Below are 20038 nucleotides of genomic sequence, written 5' to 3' on the forward strand. Positions count from 1 at the left end.
AAGTAATATTTGTTGGGACTAATTGTATTTTCCTGAAGTGAACTTTAATAGCTCTCTGGCCTTAGAAAAACTATGTTGTGGTTGATGTCCCTTAAGAAATCTCATTGATTATTTAAATTAGTTGTTCACAAATTTCTTGGGCTAAAGATATCTTGACAACTTTAACATTATTGAGAGCCCCAAATTGCAAGTGTGGGTTAGGTGAATCAATATTCATTGTACTGGAAACTAAAACAAATTTTTAAAAATTCATTAATTCACTAAAAATAAGATTTTTGGATGTAATACACATATTATTTTAAATGAATTTTTTTCCAGAAAAACAGGAAAAACAATGGCATTGTTTTAGATTTTTTGCAAATTTAGATTTTTGCAAATTTCTTTCATACCACCTTAATTAGAAGAAGATAACTGAGTGTCTCATTTGTTTCTGCAGTCCATCTTTTGGAATATCATACATCAAGTGCATCTGGAAGTTCCACTATATAGAGAATAGTTTTCATCTCCTAGATCCCTGAAAGGATCTCCAGAACCCCAGGTGTTCCTCTGACAACAACTTACTTGCTCCATGTCAGACATGTCAGGCTGATGTAGTCCTGTTAGAATACACTAACCTGGATATACCTGTTAGCTGCTCCAGTTGTTTCCCACCTCTCATCACCAGCAGTTCACCTGGTTGGAGATTTCTTCTATTGTTTATTATCTTTATCTCTGATTTTCTTCATTTATGGTGTAGGATGGTCCAATCTGCTTTTGAAGCTCTCTTTTGCATGATTGTTACCACCATTTTCACAGTTTAAACTCCAAAAGCCTAGAATCACCTCAGACATGCCCTTTCCTTCATTCTTCACATTTGATCCCTCAAGATCTGTCAATTTTATCTTCTGTGTACCTCTTAAATGTGGCCATTACACTCCATAAGTGTCTTCTTTTTCCAAGAGAGTATTATTTTTCATCTTGAATAACCTTCTGAGTGGAGTTGTATCCATATTCACTATTTTTCCTCTCCAATCCCTTTCTCAACGCTGCAAAAATAATATTTTTAAAACCCTGAGTATAGCATTCCCCATCCCTAGCATACACCACACACACACACACACACACACACACACACACACACACACTAGTTAAAAACTCTTCAATCATTTCCTTTGATCTTAGGACAAGGAGAGACGAAACTATCTTTTACTCCCACACCTATATCTCTAACCTCATATACTACCACATTTCTCTCCATGCTCTCCGTTCCATCCAGTATAGTTTCCTTCCTATACCTCATAATTTTCCATTCTCATTATAGTTCCTTCAGACCTGCCATCTCCTCTGCCTTGAAGTATTTTCTCTTCCTTTCTCATCTAGTTGACAGTCACTCATTGTTCAAATTTCAACTCAGTTATTATCCCTTCAGTTATCATCTCTTCATTCAACTTCCCTAACTTGGTCAAATTCCTTCTTATATATTTATAGCACCATAAGCCTCTCTCTCCTTCCATGTGCTTCTTAGAGTTCAGTTTTTACATTTAGTTTTGAAATTATTTGGTTAATAGCTGTATTGGAATTTGTAAGCTCCAATAGATCAAGAACCGTGTCTCTTGTATCCCATAGTGCTTAGCACATAGTCTTGCACATGACAGAAGGTCCACAAATATTGCTGAATGAATGAATGTTACCTTCCTACACAATGGTAGCTTTCATTTTCTTTTTGTGTCTCCTGGAATTTCTTCTATACTTCTTGGTTTTCATGTGAAAACTTGACTTTTGTCAAGACATTGTCTACCGGGAAGATTTGCTTCATACCTTCTTCCCATCATCTCAACTCATCCTCAGGTTTCATGCTTCCCTGAACTAATTTTTTTCCTTTGTTTCTTGTTGTCTTGATGGCTTTTCCTTTACAAACAAAATAGATGAAACTTTTAATATTTTACCTTATTTTTCTCCTCCCAGTTATTTTCCTTATTATTTCTTACACTTCTAGATATGTAAGTGTCCAGATACATTTTAGTTTTTAACAACCTTATCGAGGTATAAATGATATAAAAATGTTTATAAGTTTAATGTATACAATTTGATGGATTTGGACATATCCATAAACCCATGAAACCATCTCCACAATCAACATAATAAACCTATCCATCAAAGTTTCCTCTTGCCCCCGCCTTTGTGTGTGTGTGTGTGGTAAGAACAGTTAAGTTGAGATCTACTCTCTTAACAAGTTTTAGTACCCAATACAGTATCGTTAACTATAGGTAGCATGTTGTACAGCGGATCTCTAGAGTTTATTCATCTTGCATAACTGCAACTTTATACCTGTTGAACAACTCCCCATTTCTGAATTCTGACCTAGGCAGATCTTTGATAGCTAAGATTTCTATTAAAAATATTGTATGAACTAAACTGTGTCCCTCCCCCCACATTCATACGTTAAAGTCTTAACCCCTACTGTGTCTATATTTTGAGATAGAACTTTTAGGAGGTAATTAAGGTTAAATAAGGTCTTAAGGGTGGGACCATAATCTGATAGGATTCAATGCCTTATAAGTAGAGGAAGAGAGAGAGATCTCTCTTTCTCTACAATATAAGGACACAGCAAGAAGGTGGCCATCTGCAAACCAGGAACCAAGTTGGCAGGCACTTGATCTTGGACCTCCCAGCTTCCAGAATTTTGAGAAAATGCACATCTGTTGTTTAAGCCACCCAGTCTGTGGTATTTTGTTATGGCAGCCTGAGCAGACTAATACACGTATGTTGCCACTGGTAATAAATAAAAGAATCCTTCCTTCTAGTAACCAAGGTACACTGGGGTCATTTTAAGAGAATATCTAACCTTTTCAAATTCAGTGTATTTGTATGTTGGGAAAATAATTTTAGGAAATTATTTTCTTTCTTAAAGAATGCTGATTATTTTTGTGAATTGTATTAATTCATCCATGCCAGAACAGAGATCTGTAGAAATTAAATATTCTTATTGTATTCTAAGTCAGGAAAAAAACAATGTTATCAATACCCTTCCTCAAGGGAATGATCTTGTACTTGGAGGTCTTTTCCAAGTCTTCTACTAAGGAATAAGAGTACAGAATTGAAGACCTTTCATAAAAGTCTTTTCTCTCGAGCATTTTATACCAGAAAAGGCTTGGATAAAGCCCAGGGAAGTTTCAGATAGGAATGGTATATTCACATGGAAAGCAAACATGCAAGCAATTTGAGGTTAGCACTTTGGAGGCCTTTATACTACTTTCCCATGTCAATTTTAAAACAAGAAGCTCTTTAAATTTACATTGAGCCTGATGCTGTTCTTTGTGGTCCCAAAGAATACAAGTCTGTTGACAGGAGAGTAGCTTTACATACTGCCCCCAATCTCCCGGGACCATCGTAAAGTAAATCCTACATTTCAGTTGCTCTTCAATAGCTGGGAATAAGAAGTGGGTTGGGTTCAACTACTCCAAGGAATAAGCAGGTATTTGTCTAACAGCCTACGAAGCAACTTGTTCTTATCGGTAGGCAAAAGAACAGCAATAGCTTCATCACCACTGAGAAATCTAGATGTTTTTGTGGGTAGGCCAAATGTCGATGTAAGGATGTACTTATCCTCCATGTAAAGCTTACAGAGCCCTGGGTGTGACTCTCTGTAATATGCATGTGCATTTGCATTCTCCAGTTGCCTTGTGTGGACCTCCATCAGGGCTGTCTGGTCTCTATAGGGATTTAGCTAGCTTTTCACAGAAAAAATGGATCAGGTTTCTTAGTAGTCATATTGTTCTACTGGTCTCTTTTTTGAGGGGCCAGATGCTTGTCTCAAGAATTGCATCACAGTTAATGTTCATTCTCTCAAAAAATCTACTCAAACCTTAAACTTCCCTATTAGCAATCAGATCTTAGCACATCCACACCAGCAAAGCGAAATTAATGGTCCAAGAGACACCCATTGTATTTGATTGTGTTCTAACAGGAAAGTAAAAAATTTCAAGAGCAAATGTTGTTTTCCTTAAAACATTTCCAAACAGAAAACTTTGTGTCAATCAACAAAGAAACATATTCCTCCACTCACAGGCCACTGAGGATCATAGAAATATCTTCACATGTGCTCCAAAGGGTGTCACTACTGACACCTCTGGCAAATGTTTTATTTGGGAGGAACTCTCAAAAGCTTTCCTGGTATTTCAGTGTGAACTTGGTGGACATAATTTGCAAAATGATTTGTGTACGTGGGGATGCACTATTTCAAAAACCTGTTGCTTTGGCTAGATTTGATCAGCTTTAGCTGATATTTGGGCATGTTTCTGTGCTTATTTAACCCTTCACTTGGCCACCAGAGACTTCAAATCCTTTTCTTGATTCAGGTGCCGTGTTGAAGTATTACATCCAAAGGAATAGCTTTCTCAACATTTAATAGCCCTTTCCAAATTAATTGGTATAAAACATTTGTTTTGTTTTTGTGCCAAGGTTTGACATTTATATGGTAGGACAGCTGAAGAAGTCTATTTTATTGCCATTCAGGAATAATTCATTTTGTTTGAAGAGTAAGTATGTACATGGGCAGCAAAATCAAACATTTGTATTACAATCAAATGGTCTATGGACAAATTATTCATCATGGTCTTCATCCTATATTATTCATTAAGCAGCTGCATGTGTCTCATAATAACTTACTTATTGATGAACTATTTGGTATCTTGTACAAATATATCCTTTTTGCTTATATTATTTATTCTTATACATTGCGACTAGAATTATGTAGTTTTGTTTATGGGTTTACTTTTAGCAGCTGAATTTCAAATGGGATAAATATAGATGCGCTAACTTTAGAGGGTACTTTATAGTTAAAGAAAAATACTAGTTAAGAATATATAGTTAAAAATAAGATAAATATAAATAAAAAATAAATATAAATAAATATAATAAATATATAGTTAAAAAAATACTGAATACTCGTAGTTTGTAGTTAAAAACATAAGTACTATTTCCATGGAATTAAAACACAAAAATAAGTAAAACCTTTAAGTTGTTTGAAGTTATTATATATAAATTTACAGATACTTATAAAAGACAAAAAATAATATTATTATTTAGATCCTTTATGTCTTGTCGAGACTGTCATAGTTCAGACTGCTATAACTGAATACCACAGACTGTGGGGCTTAGAAACAAGACATTTATTTCTCACAGTTTGTAGTCTGGGAAGTCCAAGATCAAGGTGCCGGCAGATTCGTAACTGGTGAGGGCCTGCTTCCTGGTTCACAGATGATTGTCTATTTGCTGCGTCCTCATATGGTGGAAGGGGTTAGGGAACTCTAGTACTAATCCCATTCACAAGGGTTCTGTCCTTATAACCTAATCACCTATCAAAGGCCCCCACCTCCTAATTCAATCACATTAGGAATTAGGATTTCAACATATAAATTTGGAGGAGACACAAATAGTCAACCTATAGCAAGTCCTAGTGAAAAGTCTTATTTATTCTGTACCATGTTGTATTTTTATTAATGTGCAGTAATTCTTTGTATTCTGTAATTTTTGCAATTTTAAAAGGTTTTAGTTTCTACCTCCAAATTGGAAAATGTCAAACGATCCAAGTTATTTAATCCAAATCCAAAATTTTGATTTTTATTTAAGCATTTTAACTTGCATTGTCTTTTTGTGAATATTCAGTGACTTCTTAAGATAAGATTGTATCAAAGGTTTTAAACTATACCAATCAAAGTTTAGAAAAAACTGTTCAGTCTAATTGTTCAGATGATGATTCTATGATTCCTACTTTTAAAAGTAAAAGATCCTTTAATTAAATCTTGTTGGGGACCTCTGTAGTCAAGGTGCAAAGTTAGGGTCAACAATACAGGTCTCTGAACCTGACAATCAAATATTAGTGGATCAATCAGCAATGAAATATTTTCCTCAATATTCTTATATAAGTGGCCTTTTCTTAGACTTAGGGTTTTGAAATATAGATATTAAGTCTCATAGAGACGCCCAAATTTGAAAACTTTGCCCTCAAATTAGAAAATATTTAGTTTCTTCTAGCTTTTATATTTTAGCATTCCTCTCAGTATCGTCTGATGATCATGCGGTTGCTTATTCACTGAATTTTCTCAGTATTGATTTCCTAATAAACCATGATAATATTTGTTTAATTACCTTCCCTTTTATAAATAGCAGTGTATTTAAAGTGTGGTGTTTTTTTTTTTGAGTTAAAAGTTCTGTGTATTATTTCATCTTTTAACTGTTCTGGGTCATTTCTACAAGAGTATCACTTTTAAAAAGGTATTTATGAAAAATTACTTTGAAAATGCAACTATTCTTGTCTAATAACACACTTGAGAAATGACATCTGATGTTTAATCTTATGTGGACACTGTAGGCATAATGTTTTGCTCTCTCACCTCAACATAGCCATGGTTTTACAATGAGAAGTTACATTTACCCAGTGGAAGAAACAGCCCTCTCAACCTGCTTGCACATTTAGAAATTCCATCAAATAATAGCCAAATCCCTAATCATCTCTGAATACCATATTCCTTTTTTTTTCATTTTTTAGGTTAGTATCTGGCAAATCACACTGTTGTCTGAGGAGATGGGCCTGTTAATCTCTGAGGGGCTCAGCTTCCAACTAGGTTATTGGGGAAATGTGTTGGGCCCATATCGAGCCAAAAGTGGCCCTCACTGACATCAGGTCTCATCAAGACTGGGGTTTTTGGTTACATGTTCACAGTGTCAAAGTCATACTTGAGCCTGGGAAATAAGCCCCCCAAACTAGCTTTAAAATTCCGTGCTCTCCAACTTTAAAAACTGCTCTCTAAAGAATTTTTCACTGTATTTTCCTTCTAAATATATGACTCCTTCAACCAGACTTTTAGCGACAGATAAGTTTCCTTTAAGACCAAGATTTTGTATATTTTGTTTGTGTGGGTTTTTTTTTCTTTTCCTTCTCCTTCTCCATCTCCATCTCCATCTCCTTCTCTTTTTCCATCTTCTTCTTTTTTTTTTGTACATTAAACAAAAGCTGCTGATGACTTTCTTTGAACTGTCCATGTGAAACTAATGAGCCATGTGAAAAAAATGAGTCAGTAATAAACAAATAAAACAAAACATACACAAATAGGTAGGAAACTAAAAGAGCTGAAGTACCCAAGACAGGCAGTGTGTTGGTGAGAAGATTAATGGAAGTGTTTTTGCTTTGGTTGCCCTAACTCTGATTTTTCTCCATTGTCAAGATTCTGAGTCCTGACCAAAGTCACAATTTTTTTTTTTTTCCCCAGGAACTTGTGCCCAAGAAGTGGGGTAATCAAAACGTTTCTTCTTAAAATGTTAAGCTAATGAATTGATAGATTCCTAGGGACATTTTGTCTTCTTTCACATTATAGTTTTATAACTAGATATGAAATACGTCAGTACAAGCTTGACCTTTTACATGTTTTAACATTATCACTCTTAAAAGACCTTCTACCCCATAACCTCCTCAAATCATTTAACAGTAAACTCAAATCATCAGAAACATAGTAGCTTAGTGGCATTTGTTTTGATGAAATAGAGTTCCTCAGGACCTATGAAATCCATCTTATTTTCTATTTCATCAATGAGCTTTAGGTGTGAAATTGCTCTACCCTCCTACCCCCCCAAAAAACACAAAGAGGTTTAGATAAGATTAAAATCATAAAGGATTTTGTTAACCAGCACCAACTTTTTCTTTTTTTTTTTAACTTTTTTTATACAAGTAATTTCTCCCAGTACAAGAATTTTTGTTCTTTCTGAACTAATGTGTAATATATATATCTATATATATATGTCTGTAATATATATAAATATATATTTATATATAATATATATTATATATATTAATATATTATATATATTTATTTATATAAATATATATATGTAAATTCTCTAGGCTATCTACTCTCAATGACCATTTTATGGGTCAATCTTTGGACACTTTCTTATCTTTATTTGAATTTCCTTTTAATTTAGGATAATTCTGAGCCACATTTTTTTTTTCCTTAAAGTAGATAAATAAGAAAAAGCACATTGTAAACTGAGCTGAAGAAAAGTTATTATAAGGGCAATTCGTAGAAATCTGCATATAGAACATATTCCAGTGATTGGGATAGTCATTAATTAATACTCCTTTTTTCACAAAGTTTCATAGTATAATTCCAAACTTACGCTCTACATAGTTTGCATGGAATTTAATGAAATAAAGCATTCGGCTGCATAAGGTAGTAATTATTTGCAAGAAAGATATAATTTAAATAAACTAGAGGGGCCACTTTAAAAGAATTTACGCTATTAAATATGGAACACTTTATAGACATCCTAGCCTCTGAAGTCATGTCTAATTTTGACCTCTCTTGGAGAAATGATATGTCTAATTCCAGAATGGATGAATCAAAGACATTTATTCAATTCTTAAACTGTCCTAGAGTATGTCACTTTGAATTTTACACAGAGGCATCTTTAATGACCATATAGATTGTAAAGGAAGCTGGGGAGTTTACACTATTGACCCATGAACATTTTCACGTCTGCTTTGAGAATGTATATGAATTTCAGTTGGTCCAGAAGGTTTTGAATTATATTTTGCTTAAGTGATTAAACATTATAGACAAAAAGAAAGAGTCCAAGTTGTGGTAAAAATTTAATTTGGTACTTTTTTTCACTATGTTACTGAGATTTTCATGACCCTCATAAAGTGTGGTAAGCCTTGCAGTTGGACTAAGAAAAAAAGCAAGAAATAAATCTGCTTAGGAGCATCTGATTTTTGTGTTTTTTTTAATGGCAACAAGTTGATTAAAAAGAAAATTTTAACATATCAACTCAGAATATATTTATTATATTGAAAGAAAACCATGGTTCATACCATTATCAACTTTATATGAATTTAAGCAAACTAATTTTAGGAATAATTGTACAATTATTTTAGAAATACTATATATTCAGTATAGATAAGTTATAGTGACTTATGAAAGTAAATGCCTTTAAAATTTTTTTAAATAACAAATTTAGTGTTTGAAAGGAAAATTGTAATGGAGATAGTAATAATGATAAATTGTTTTTCTTAATAAATGTGCTCTGTAGACTAACATTAATTTTCCTTTTCTTACATGTTTTAATGACCGAATTTAAAGCAAAGTGCTTTTTAATTTCTCTACTTGGTCACAGTATTACTCATAGATGTTTTTCCATTTCCATTGTAATAAAAGTGATTTTTTAAAAACCTATATAAACATGAATAGAGAGATTTTACATCTAATATTAAGTATTATTAGATGATGCTTTTTCAAATGCTTCTATATAAAGCCAAGCTAAAATATTCTGTCTTATAAGCAGAGGAATTTCACAGTTGAGTCCACCATATCAACTCACTCCTTTAGGTTGAGTGTGATAGTAATAATGATTTTTTAAAATTGAATTTTTTGTTCCACTTAATTAGTATGAAAACTTATGTGACAGAAAACCTTGGTAATACCAATGCAAATGAACTCTCAGAAGTAGTTATAGGTTGAAAGATTTTATTTAGTTTATATTTCTTTTTACCAATAGCTCACAGTACTATGAATGACACGGATGTCCCTTTCGAAACAACTGAATGCATTAAAGCTCAAGGAGAAGGTTACCGGGGCACCATCAATACCATTTGGAATGGAATTCCATGTCAGCGATGGGATTCCCAGTACCCTCACCAGCATGACATAACTCCTGAAAATTTCAAGTGCAAGTGAGTAAACTAGGAAAATATTATAAATTTCAGTATGCCCTGTGGGAAATGAGGCAGGGTAGTTATTTTTTACTAGTTTCTGTGTTATTGATCCTCAAACTTTAGTGTGCCTAGGCAGGTTGATTCACCTAGAGATTTTGATTTGTTAGGTCTGCTATTTGGACCTCAAATATGCATTTTTAATAAACATTCTAGGTGATTCTGAATCAGATGGTTGATGTACTATGCTTTGGGAAACACATCCCTAGGTTTCAGATCACAGTTTTGTTTTTGCAGCTTTGTTCTATTTAATAAACAGATAAATGGTAATAATAACCAGGCAAATTTCAAACTAGTGCCTTTTTAAATCTTTGTATTAACTTTAGGGGATATTATGTATTGTTTTCTCCTACTAGATGAGACATACCTTGATTTCAGTCAACACTGTACACTGAGTTTTCAACGTTAAAACAAAATTATTTTAAAAATTTTAAAGGAAGGTTTTCTGTTGCTTAAGATTTGCTTTAAAAAATGGAGAAGCAAAACAATTGTTTAGATGAATCAAGTCAAAGAAACTGCCCTTTAATATTAATTATATAATTGTATGTGCCTTCTCTGTGGCTGAGCTTTTCGCCACTTGACTTTTGCTGGACAGACACAGTCACAGTGCCAAATGTTTTTAAATTGTCCACCTTGTTATGGGGAACATAAAATGATTGCTTTTGAGATTTACAACACACGTGTCATTCATAGAGGCTTTGCTGAAATAGCACCTATAAATAACATATATTGGCTTTATATAATTGGCTTTTAATAAGAGAGCTTAACATTTCAAGATGGAGAACTGAGTACTAGTTGGCCCATTCACTGGAGAGAGGAGATATATTATGTTCTTGTTTTTCGGTTTTTGGTTTTTTTTAGTTAATTTAATGTACTTAGTAAATATTCATCTGTTATGATTTTTTTATTACCTTATAATAACAAAGTTGTAGTTGTCATTCTGGGTTTATTTCCCACCATTTTCTTCACAAAAATTCACTCTCTTTTCCTGACTCATGTGTTTTACACATCAGAAACAAACATCAAAGTAGAGAAAGCAGAGAAAATGAGAAAATATTAGTTAAGAGAGGCACAGAAGACAGTCTCAGTGCCATTCACACTTTTTCTTAACTTCTAATGACTGGCAATACATAAAAAATCATGTATGTGCAAATACCCAATGAGCTTAATTTGTAAGAAAAAGAGTAATTATAGAAACTTAATTCACACATTTCACAGTTTAAAATTATCAAAAGATTAGCTGTTATTTGTTGTCAGAATTTAAGCCATCCTTTCTTAATCTAGTCATTTGGTCAAGATAACCAAATATAAATATCAAAAAGCAAAAAGTGAACTATGTTATAAAACAGATAAAATCTGACTCAACATTTTTCTCAGAATATTGATGCATTTACTATTTGTGGCCTAGCAGAGAATAGTGTGCTGGTCAGGTGTCTCTGGTTGTATTAAACATTGCCTCATACTAAGACTCTTTATAAATGACAATATTTAAAACTATAACTCAACTACACTGCCTGTGATGAATCTACATGAATCACTTAATCATTAATTTGTTGTAGTAATTGTAAACAATTATTTCTTCAAGTGAGAGGAAAGATCTAAGAAAAAATATTTGGGCAGACCTTGACTCTCATTCTTGCTTAATCTAGATGAATGAGGTACTTCTAGATACAGATTTTTAAAGTGGACCAAAGCTAAGACTTTTGTTAGCCTTAGATTTCTATTTAATTATCTTGCCTTAAATGAACAACTTAAAATAATTTAACTAAGCAATTATTCATCTAAAATTGCAAATTTGTATAAACTTTATGTATAATCAAGTGCACATATTTTTGTACTGACAAACTTTTGAAACATAAATATAAATTGGTTAAAAGAAATAAAAGATTTTCTTTATCTTCCCAGTTAATAAGTTTATCATTTTATAAGAAGGTTTAAAGACTTGAATATGGGTGATAACTATGAAAACTTGCTATACTATGCCTTACTTATTGGCAATTACTGTTCTGATAACCTTAAATAACGCGGTTTGTGTCAGGACCTATTTTGACTAGATAAACTATTATTTATGATTTTATAACCAAACCCAACCTTCTTCTTTAAAAACATCTCAGTTTCTAATTGTCAATTTGGGTGCTTCTAATTGCACCTCAGTCATATAAATAATAGAGTTTCCAGGAGATTAAATATAAATTTTGTTAAGTTATTAGTCATGGATCCTAAGAAAAGAAAGCACATACTTGCTTCAAATTAGAGAGCATTCTTCAGGAAAGAAAGTAACTCATAAATTCAACATTTCATTTAATGTGGACCTTATAAGGTTCACATTAAAATCCCTTTACATACAGAGAATATTTATATAGATGTTTTTTTCTTATTGAGAACTCTAAATGTTTAATAAATCACTGGTAAAATAAGGGATATACAGTTGACAACTTCTATACCATATTTCTCCGAAAATAAGACCTAGCTGGACTATCAGCCCCAATGAGTCTTTTGGAGCAAAAATTAATATAAGACCCGGTCTTATTTTACTATAAGACCAGGACTAATATGATATAATATAATATAATATAATATAATATAATATAATATAATATAATATAATAATACCAGGTCTTATATTAATTTTTGTTTCAAAAAACGCATTACAGCTGATTGTCCGTCTAGGTCTTATTTTTGGGGAAACAGGGTAGTTAGGTTTTCTGTATTATAATTAAGCCTTCATTTTACAAAAATATTTGTAAAGATTCAAGTAACTTCTGAAAATCAAGACATTACTACTTTATAATTAAAATAAATCTATGTAGCAAATTAAATAAATCAAGGCAATACAGAATTCATGGAAGAAATAGCTATCATTTTTTTGTGACAAATGTTTGCATAGGTGGAACTTTCATTATAAATGAGAGTAGTTAATAACTATTACTAATAGTCTTTCTTCTACAGAGAGATACATGTTGTTTTTATATTATATATGGGCCATGAAAACATAATAAATAGGTCGGTTTTAAAAAATTGTAACAGTTGAGAGTACAAGTCTTGAGAACGAGAAGAATGAAGGGGTACTATTTCTCTCTTTCATGGAACAGTAGTGTTTGTGTGGAACTCAAGGCATTGGAAATAAAAGAATACTGACATCTGACAGCATTTATTTTAGTAATGGGGCATTGTCAGTTGTGTATATTAAATTCTAAATTGTTACAACTACCCTAAAGCTAAAACTTAGAATTATATTTATAGACAGGCATACATTCTGGGGTTTTAGAAATGTTAACTCCATCAGTGTAAGAACTCGTGAAATTTACATTAACAAACTTCTTCTCAATAGGGACCTAAGAGAAAATTATTGCCGAAATCCAGATGGGGCTGAGTCACCCTGGTGTTTTACCACTGATCCAAACATCCGAGTCGGCTACTGCTCCCAAATTCCAAAATGTGACGTGTCAAGTGGACAAGGTAATAGTTGACATTTTGCAGTGTGGGCCTGATTAAATTCAGGGGAAATGCCTAAAAGAAAGTTCACATTTTACAGAAGATCTACTTCTCATTGTACTGGTTTCGCTGGCTAGTAGCAAACAAAGTCACCGAGTCTAAAGTTGGATTTTTCATATTCATTTCTTCAACATTTATTTATTTATTTTACTGTGTGCCAGTGCCAGGCATAGTTCTGGGCACTGGAGATATACCATTAAAGAAAACAAAATTCTCTGACCCCATGGAAATAATTTCTAGCAAACAGAAAACAAGCAAAATGAAAAAGGAGGTGGGGATTGTAAGTTAGTTTGTAGTAAGTGCTAGAATGAAAAATGTCTCAGTCAGGAGAAAGGCGTGTTGCTATTTTATATTTCAATTGTTTGGGAAGATCTTACATATTAAGGTAACATTTAAGGAGGAACTGAGAAAAGTGAGGGAACAGCATGTGTACGATGTGCAAACATTTATAAAGAGCATTCTCAGTAGAGAAAATCTGCAAACAAAAATGACATGAAATGGGAGAGTGCTTGAAAAGTTTCAAGGAAAGAAACAGCACATCTTGTGACTAGTACAGAATGAACAAGATAGAGAGTAGCAGGAGATGAGGATACAGAGCAATTGGACTAAAACTGCATAGGGTGATTGTTTCAGTAATTCAGGCAAGAGATGAGAGTGGCGTGGACCTGAGTGTTAGCAGTGGTAGCAGTGGAGATGCTGTGTAGCAGGGTGGTTTGGGAAAATCACCATTGTACCTGGAAACATAGATGCCATTGAAGATAATTGCTTCAGGGAAAAGTAGTAGAGAAAAGTCAGACTGAAATAGGTGTAAAAAAAAGAAATCATTTGTCAAAGATTAATAATAATGTTGGGCTCTGGGCATTCATTGGTATCTATGAATTCAGAGTTATGATTTTTAAATAATCATATTATTTCACATAAATATAATTTTGGTGGTTATGGTCATGGTCAGTCCTGAATTATCCCAAAAAGGCTAAGCCAAATTTAAAGCTTCATTTCATAGATTTTTTTTTTTCGCCCTATACATACTCTTCCATCCTTAACTTTTTTCTCAGTGACATTTTGCATAAAAAACTGAAACAATCCTAGAGGGAAGAAGGGATGAGTTCCTTTTCAGTCAGTTTCACTGTTCTTTGGCAGATTTAAAAGCTCAGCTGGAAATAAAATTAAAACCAATGACTACGGGAGGTTTGGTACCAACTGGATCTTCTTTGTCCCTGTGTTGTTCACTTAATTATTGATAATTTATAAGTGATAGAAGCAAATTAGAACAATTGTTTTTATAAACTTCTGGTGTGTATTAAGAAACTTTTATGTTGTTGCAAATAGTAAGATTTCATTCTTTTTTATGGCAGAGTAATGTGTCATTGTATAAATGTACCACAATTTCTTTACCCAATCATCTATTGATAGGCATTTCAGTTGTTTCAATATCTTGCCTATTGTGAATAGCGCTGCCATAAGCATAGGGGTACATATATTTTTTGAATTAGTGTTTTGGATTTCTTTGGATAAATACCCAGGAGTAGAACTGCTGAGTCATAAGGCAGTTCTATTTTTAATTTTTTGAGGAATATCCATACTGTTTTCCATAGTGGCTGTAACAATTTACAATCCAACAGTGCACGAGGGTTCCTTTTTCTCTACATCCTTGCCAACACTTGTTGTTTGTTGATTTATTGATGATAGTCATTCTGACAGAAGAGAGGTGATATCTCATTGTGGTTTTTATTTGCATTTCTCTGATGATCAGTGACATTGAGCATCTTTTCATATGTCTATTGGCCATCTGTATGTCCTCTTTAGAGAAATGTCTCTTCATGTCCTCTGCCCATTTTTTAATTGGGTGGTTTGGGTGTTTTTTTGTTTTTTTTTTGTGTTGAGTTGTATGATTTTTAAAAACAAATTTTGGATGTCAACCCCTTATCAGAGGTATCATTGGCAAATAATCTTCTCCCATTCAGTAAGATGTCTAAAGAATATTATGCTAAGTGAAATAAGTCAGGCTGAGAAAGACAATTACCATACGATCTTACTTATACATAGAATCTAAAGAACACAATAAACGATCAAACAAAACAAATAGACTTGGAGATACGGAGAAAAAACTTATGGTTGCTAGATGGGAGGAGGGGTGGGGGATGGGGTAGAAGGTGAAGGGATTAGAAAGTAACAATTAGGAGTCACAAAATAGTCTTGGGGATGTGAAATACAGTATGGGCAATATAACCAATAGTGCTGTATAGATTCTGTAGGGTGCCAGATGGGTACTAGACTTATCGAAGGGATCACTTCATAGATTGTGTAGATGCCTGACCACTGTGCTGTGCACCTGAAGCTGATATAGAATAATATTGAATGTCAACTATAATTAAATATATAAATATGTATACATACATATAGTTGTCACGGGATATAAAGTACAGTGTAGGAATACAGTCAATGATATTATAACAGTTATGTACAATGTCAGAGGGGTAGTAGATTAGGTTATCACTTTGTGAGGGATGTAAATGTCTAATCATTATGTTGTTTTATAAATCTGAAACTAATATAAAAATTAAATTAAACTAATGCCTTCAAAAAAATGCATCTTGAATTCTCACATCAATACTGTTGGAATCTCTAAATGAGGAAAGGTCCATTTATAAACCTTGAAGAGAAAAAGATACCTTTAAGTACAATATATATACTGTATTCACCAAAGGATCAGGTAATAGAATATGAAAATTCTGCCTTTTGGAAGTTAAGCAGATGTTATTCCTTATCTAATAGGTACACACATGAATAAATGAAGACATTTGTTTCATGGAATTTAAATACCTTGCCTAAATCCTCAAATTAACACAGCTGGGATTGAATCTAACTCTCCTTAAAATGACCTTCCTATTACTCCACACTTTCTCCCTTTCATTAATACTTTAACATATAGTTTTTTAACATATTATTTTTCTTTAGTAATATTGTATATCATACATGTAACAATGTGTAGGCTCTGTGGGGCAATTTAAGAATGGAGAGGTCTTACTTGAGAGACACTGTTAGCCAATTCAACATTCGGCTGTGAAATATTAACATACAGTTATGCTATTGTACGATATTGTCAAGGTAATGGTATGCATTGTTACATATGTGATATGTATGCATGCATGCACACATACATGTGCACACACACACACGAAAAGATGTTGCTTTTATCCTTCTCCATATAATAGAAAATAAAAGTTTGACATACAGATTGATGAGTTAGAAAGTTTCTCAAATCTTGCAGTACCTGAATTAGTATATATATGCTATTCTATTTGAATATTAAATAACTCTTAAAAAACTGAAACTGCAGAAGTTCTTTAAAAATACCAATAAAACAAACTTATTAGACTATATAAGATATACTTAAGACAGTAGAGAGAAGACAATTCACAGCTTTAAATATTTACTTCGATATCAAAAATAATGAAGACAAGTCAATGAAATTTACAACTCAAGGAATTGGTGAGAAAAGTCAACCAAAAGCAATATAAGAAAGAAAAATAAATGATGATAAAAGCGGATGTTAATAAGGCAGAGAAAGAAAAAGAGAACTAATGACTAAAGCAAAATAATGTTTCTTTGAAAAAATTAATAAAATAGACAACACCTGCTGTCTCAAGAAAGGAATATATATATATATATATATATATATATATATATATATATACACAAATATATATATATACACACACACACACATATATACACATATATATATACATATATACACACATATATACACACATATATATACATATATAAAGCATATATATGCTTAATTATTTTTAAAAATTATAAAATATAATTATTTAGAATGTATGTTATAGATATTATTTAATTATAAAATATTATTATCAAGAGAGATAACCATTAAAATAGGAAAAGTAGTAAACATAAGATGCTATTTTATACATCATGGAAAAAAACTTTGAAAATAAAAATGAAATGGCTTGAATTGCCCCTGGTAGAGATAGAAAGTTTAAATAGACTGATTCTTATAGACAAAATATACAAATTTGTTAATGAACTACTCTAGCAAAAATATACCATGTCTTGATGAACTCACAGACCAGATAATCTCAATGCTAAATAAATTGCCCTGTAGCTTAACAAATACAGTAACACTTTCAAATTATTTTTATGACAGAATTATAACATTGATATCTAACATGATAAAGATAGCACTGAATAAAACTATAGTCATATCTCATTTGTTAATATTAATATACAGATACTAAATGAAATTTGGATGAATGGTCCAATAAAGAAACCACCACTTACTTGATCAGGAAACATTAGAGACATTCGTAATAAGGTAAAAGAAAAGAAAAACAAGAATCTCTGCTATCTCCTTTAACATTGTAAATATAAGTTATTGTATTTCCCTTTAACACTCTATTGGAGATATTATTGCATACAACTAGATAAGAAAGCATATTGATTGGGTAAAAAAGCAAAAGACCTCTGTTTATGTAAATGATATAATAGTAATATATTTGGAAAACTGAATTCAAGTAATATAAAATTTCACTAAGGTAGCAGCACATACAATTAGTGTACAAATATCAATAGCATTATATATATGAGTTTGAAGATCTAATTAAATAGAAAGCTACATCTATATTAGTAACAAAATGGATGGAAACTCAGGAATATACTTATAAAGATATGTGCAAAATATATGTAATAAAAATTTTAAATCACTTTGAAAAGCCATGAAACTGTACTTTTAAATGTAGAAAAAGATTCATTATCCTAAATATGAGAAGCCAACATCATAAATACATAAATTATACCTAAGCTAATTAATAAATTTGATGTGATGTTATTAAATAGATCTACAAGTCTTTTTCTGATTCCAAACATATTAATTCTAAAGTTCTCCTGTAAGAATAAATATGTAACTATACCAAGGAAAACATTGGAAAAAAGTGATTACAGGTAATTAAACATCAGATATTAAAATATTTTATGAACAGTTTATAATTAAAAGAGTGTAGTTCTAGCCCATGAATAAATGGACAATTGGAACAAAACACAGAATCCAGAAGCAGACTGTTTACTGGGATTAAGAATGGACATTATATTAAGAATGTGACATTATATATCACTGAATGAAAAATGAATTTTTAAACTGTAGTAGTGGATCAACAAGGTAACAATTTGGAAAAATGATAAAATTAAATTCATGCCTTATACTATACCTGAAAATAAACTCCAAATGGATTAGAGATGTGACTGTGAAAGAGGAAACCATATAAATACTAGAGGTAAACTTGGAAGAATGCCTTTGTAACTTAGATGTGATGAAATGCTTTCTAATTAACACTCAAAATCTAGAGGCAAAAAAAGAAAAAGTTATATAAACTACATCAAAAACCTACCATGGCAAAAGAACAACAACAACACTAACAACAAAACAAACATTCAAAAGACAGTGGCAATATTGAAATAAGTTTTGAATATCATAAATAAAGAAAATATTTTAATATGGAAAAGAGCTGAAATTGAAACATAAAGGACCAAAAAATGTAAATAATGGAAGAATACATGAACAAAAAGATATCTTTAAAAATGGTTATCAAAAGTCCCTTAAGCATATGAAATTATGCTTAAATTCATATATAACAAGAGAAAAGTAAAATATAAGTATTGAGATGTCTCACAACATGAAACTTCCATTTCTCAAATATACATTCTCCAAAATTCAAAAGCTTTTGCACTATCTTTTGGCAGAGCTATATGGGCAAAGGAACTCTCACACATTGCTCTCAGGAGTGCAAAATGGTAAAACTATTATGGAACAGAATTTTATAATAATAAAATAACATATGCATTCTCCCTTTAGCCCAATAATGCACTACCAACACCTCAAAATATAGCTCCAGCATATGCAAAAACATACACATGTGTATTTTTTTATTGCAGCATTTTCTGTAATAGCAGAATAACCCAAACAAACTCAGGTAATGAAAAAAGAATGAATGATAAAACTCTCCATGAACTTATATCAAGTGATTTTCAAGTATATTGTTAATTTTAAAAAAAAGCAAAATAAAAGCAAGACACTAAAGTATATATTTGATATTCTATTAGTAATAAATACATGAATTTACTACTAGTAATGAAGAATGGGATATAATAATGTATAGAATATATATACAAATATTTTATATTCATAATATATATGTATATATGTGTGTATTCTATATATAGGTATGTACTTTTATATATATACACTTACATATATGTAAGTGTGTATGTATTTTTTCACTGTGTTAACTGATTCCTGAACAAATTATTAAATTATTTTTTTAAATTTTATTAGGATTTATACCTATTATTTATAATAGAGTGTATTCAAAACCAATGATAATATACTATATTTTACAAAGTTTAAAACAGAGACTGATCTCAATTTTGATGTATACTTGTAGATAACATTTTATAGTCAAATCTACAGGTTTTATTCATACAAAAATTAGGAATGTTTCACAGATAATAACTTTTTTAAATACATGTTATTATTTTAAAATATGGAATAGTGTTTCCTTTAAGATGTAGAACTGCAACTTATTTGGAAGAGCTTGACTTCTTTTCATGATTTGTTAAAAATTAAGAATATGGACACTTAGATCAATGCCTGACAGAACACAAATTGCTCAATTGAAAAAAAGTAAAAAATAAAACCACATGGGACATGATGAAAGATGCAGGAGCCAGTTTAAAGTGGCTCCTATTGGCTAAATTTGGAACAATTTGAGCATC

At 31.7% G+C, this 20038-nt stretch overlaps 1 protein-coding gene across 2 annotated transcripts in view; it reads left to right on the forward strand.

Annotated features, from left to right (window-relative positions):
- Positions 1-20038, forward strand: part of HGF (hepatocyte growth factor) — a 70952-nt gene that overhangs the window by 29912 nt on the left and 21002 nt on the right. For both annotated transcript variants that reach the window (XM_033088901.1, XM_033088900.1), the window contains exons 9-10: positions 9532-9706; positions 13077-13204. In XM_033088901.1, the coding sequence (XP_032944792.1) occupies positions 9532-9706; positions 13077-13204 (303 nt within the window). The remainder of the gene's footprint in view (positions 1-9531; positions 9707-13076; positions 13205-20038) is intronic.

This window comes from Rhinolophus ferrumequinum, chromosome 20 (genome assembly GCF_004115265.2).
Source record: "Rhinolophus ferrumequinum isolate MPI-CBG mRhiFer1 chromosome 20, mRhiFer1_v1.p, whole genome shotgun sequence".
NCBI lineage: Eukaryota > Metazoa > Chordata > Mammalia > Chiroptera > Rhinolophidae > Rhinolophus > Rhinolophus ferrumequinum.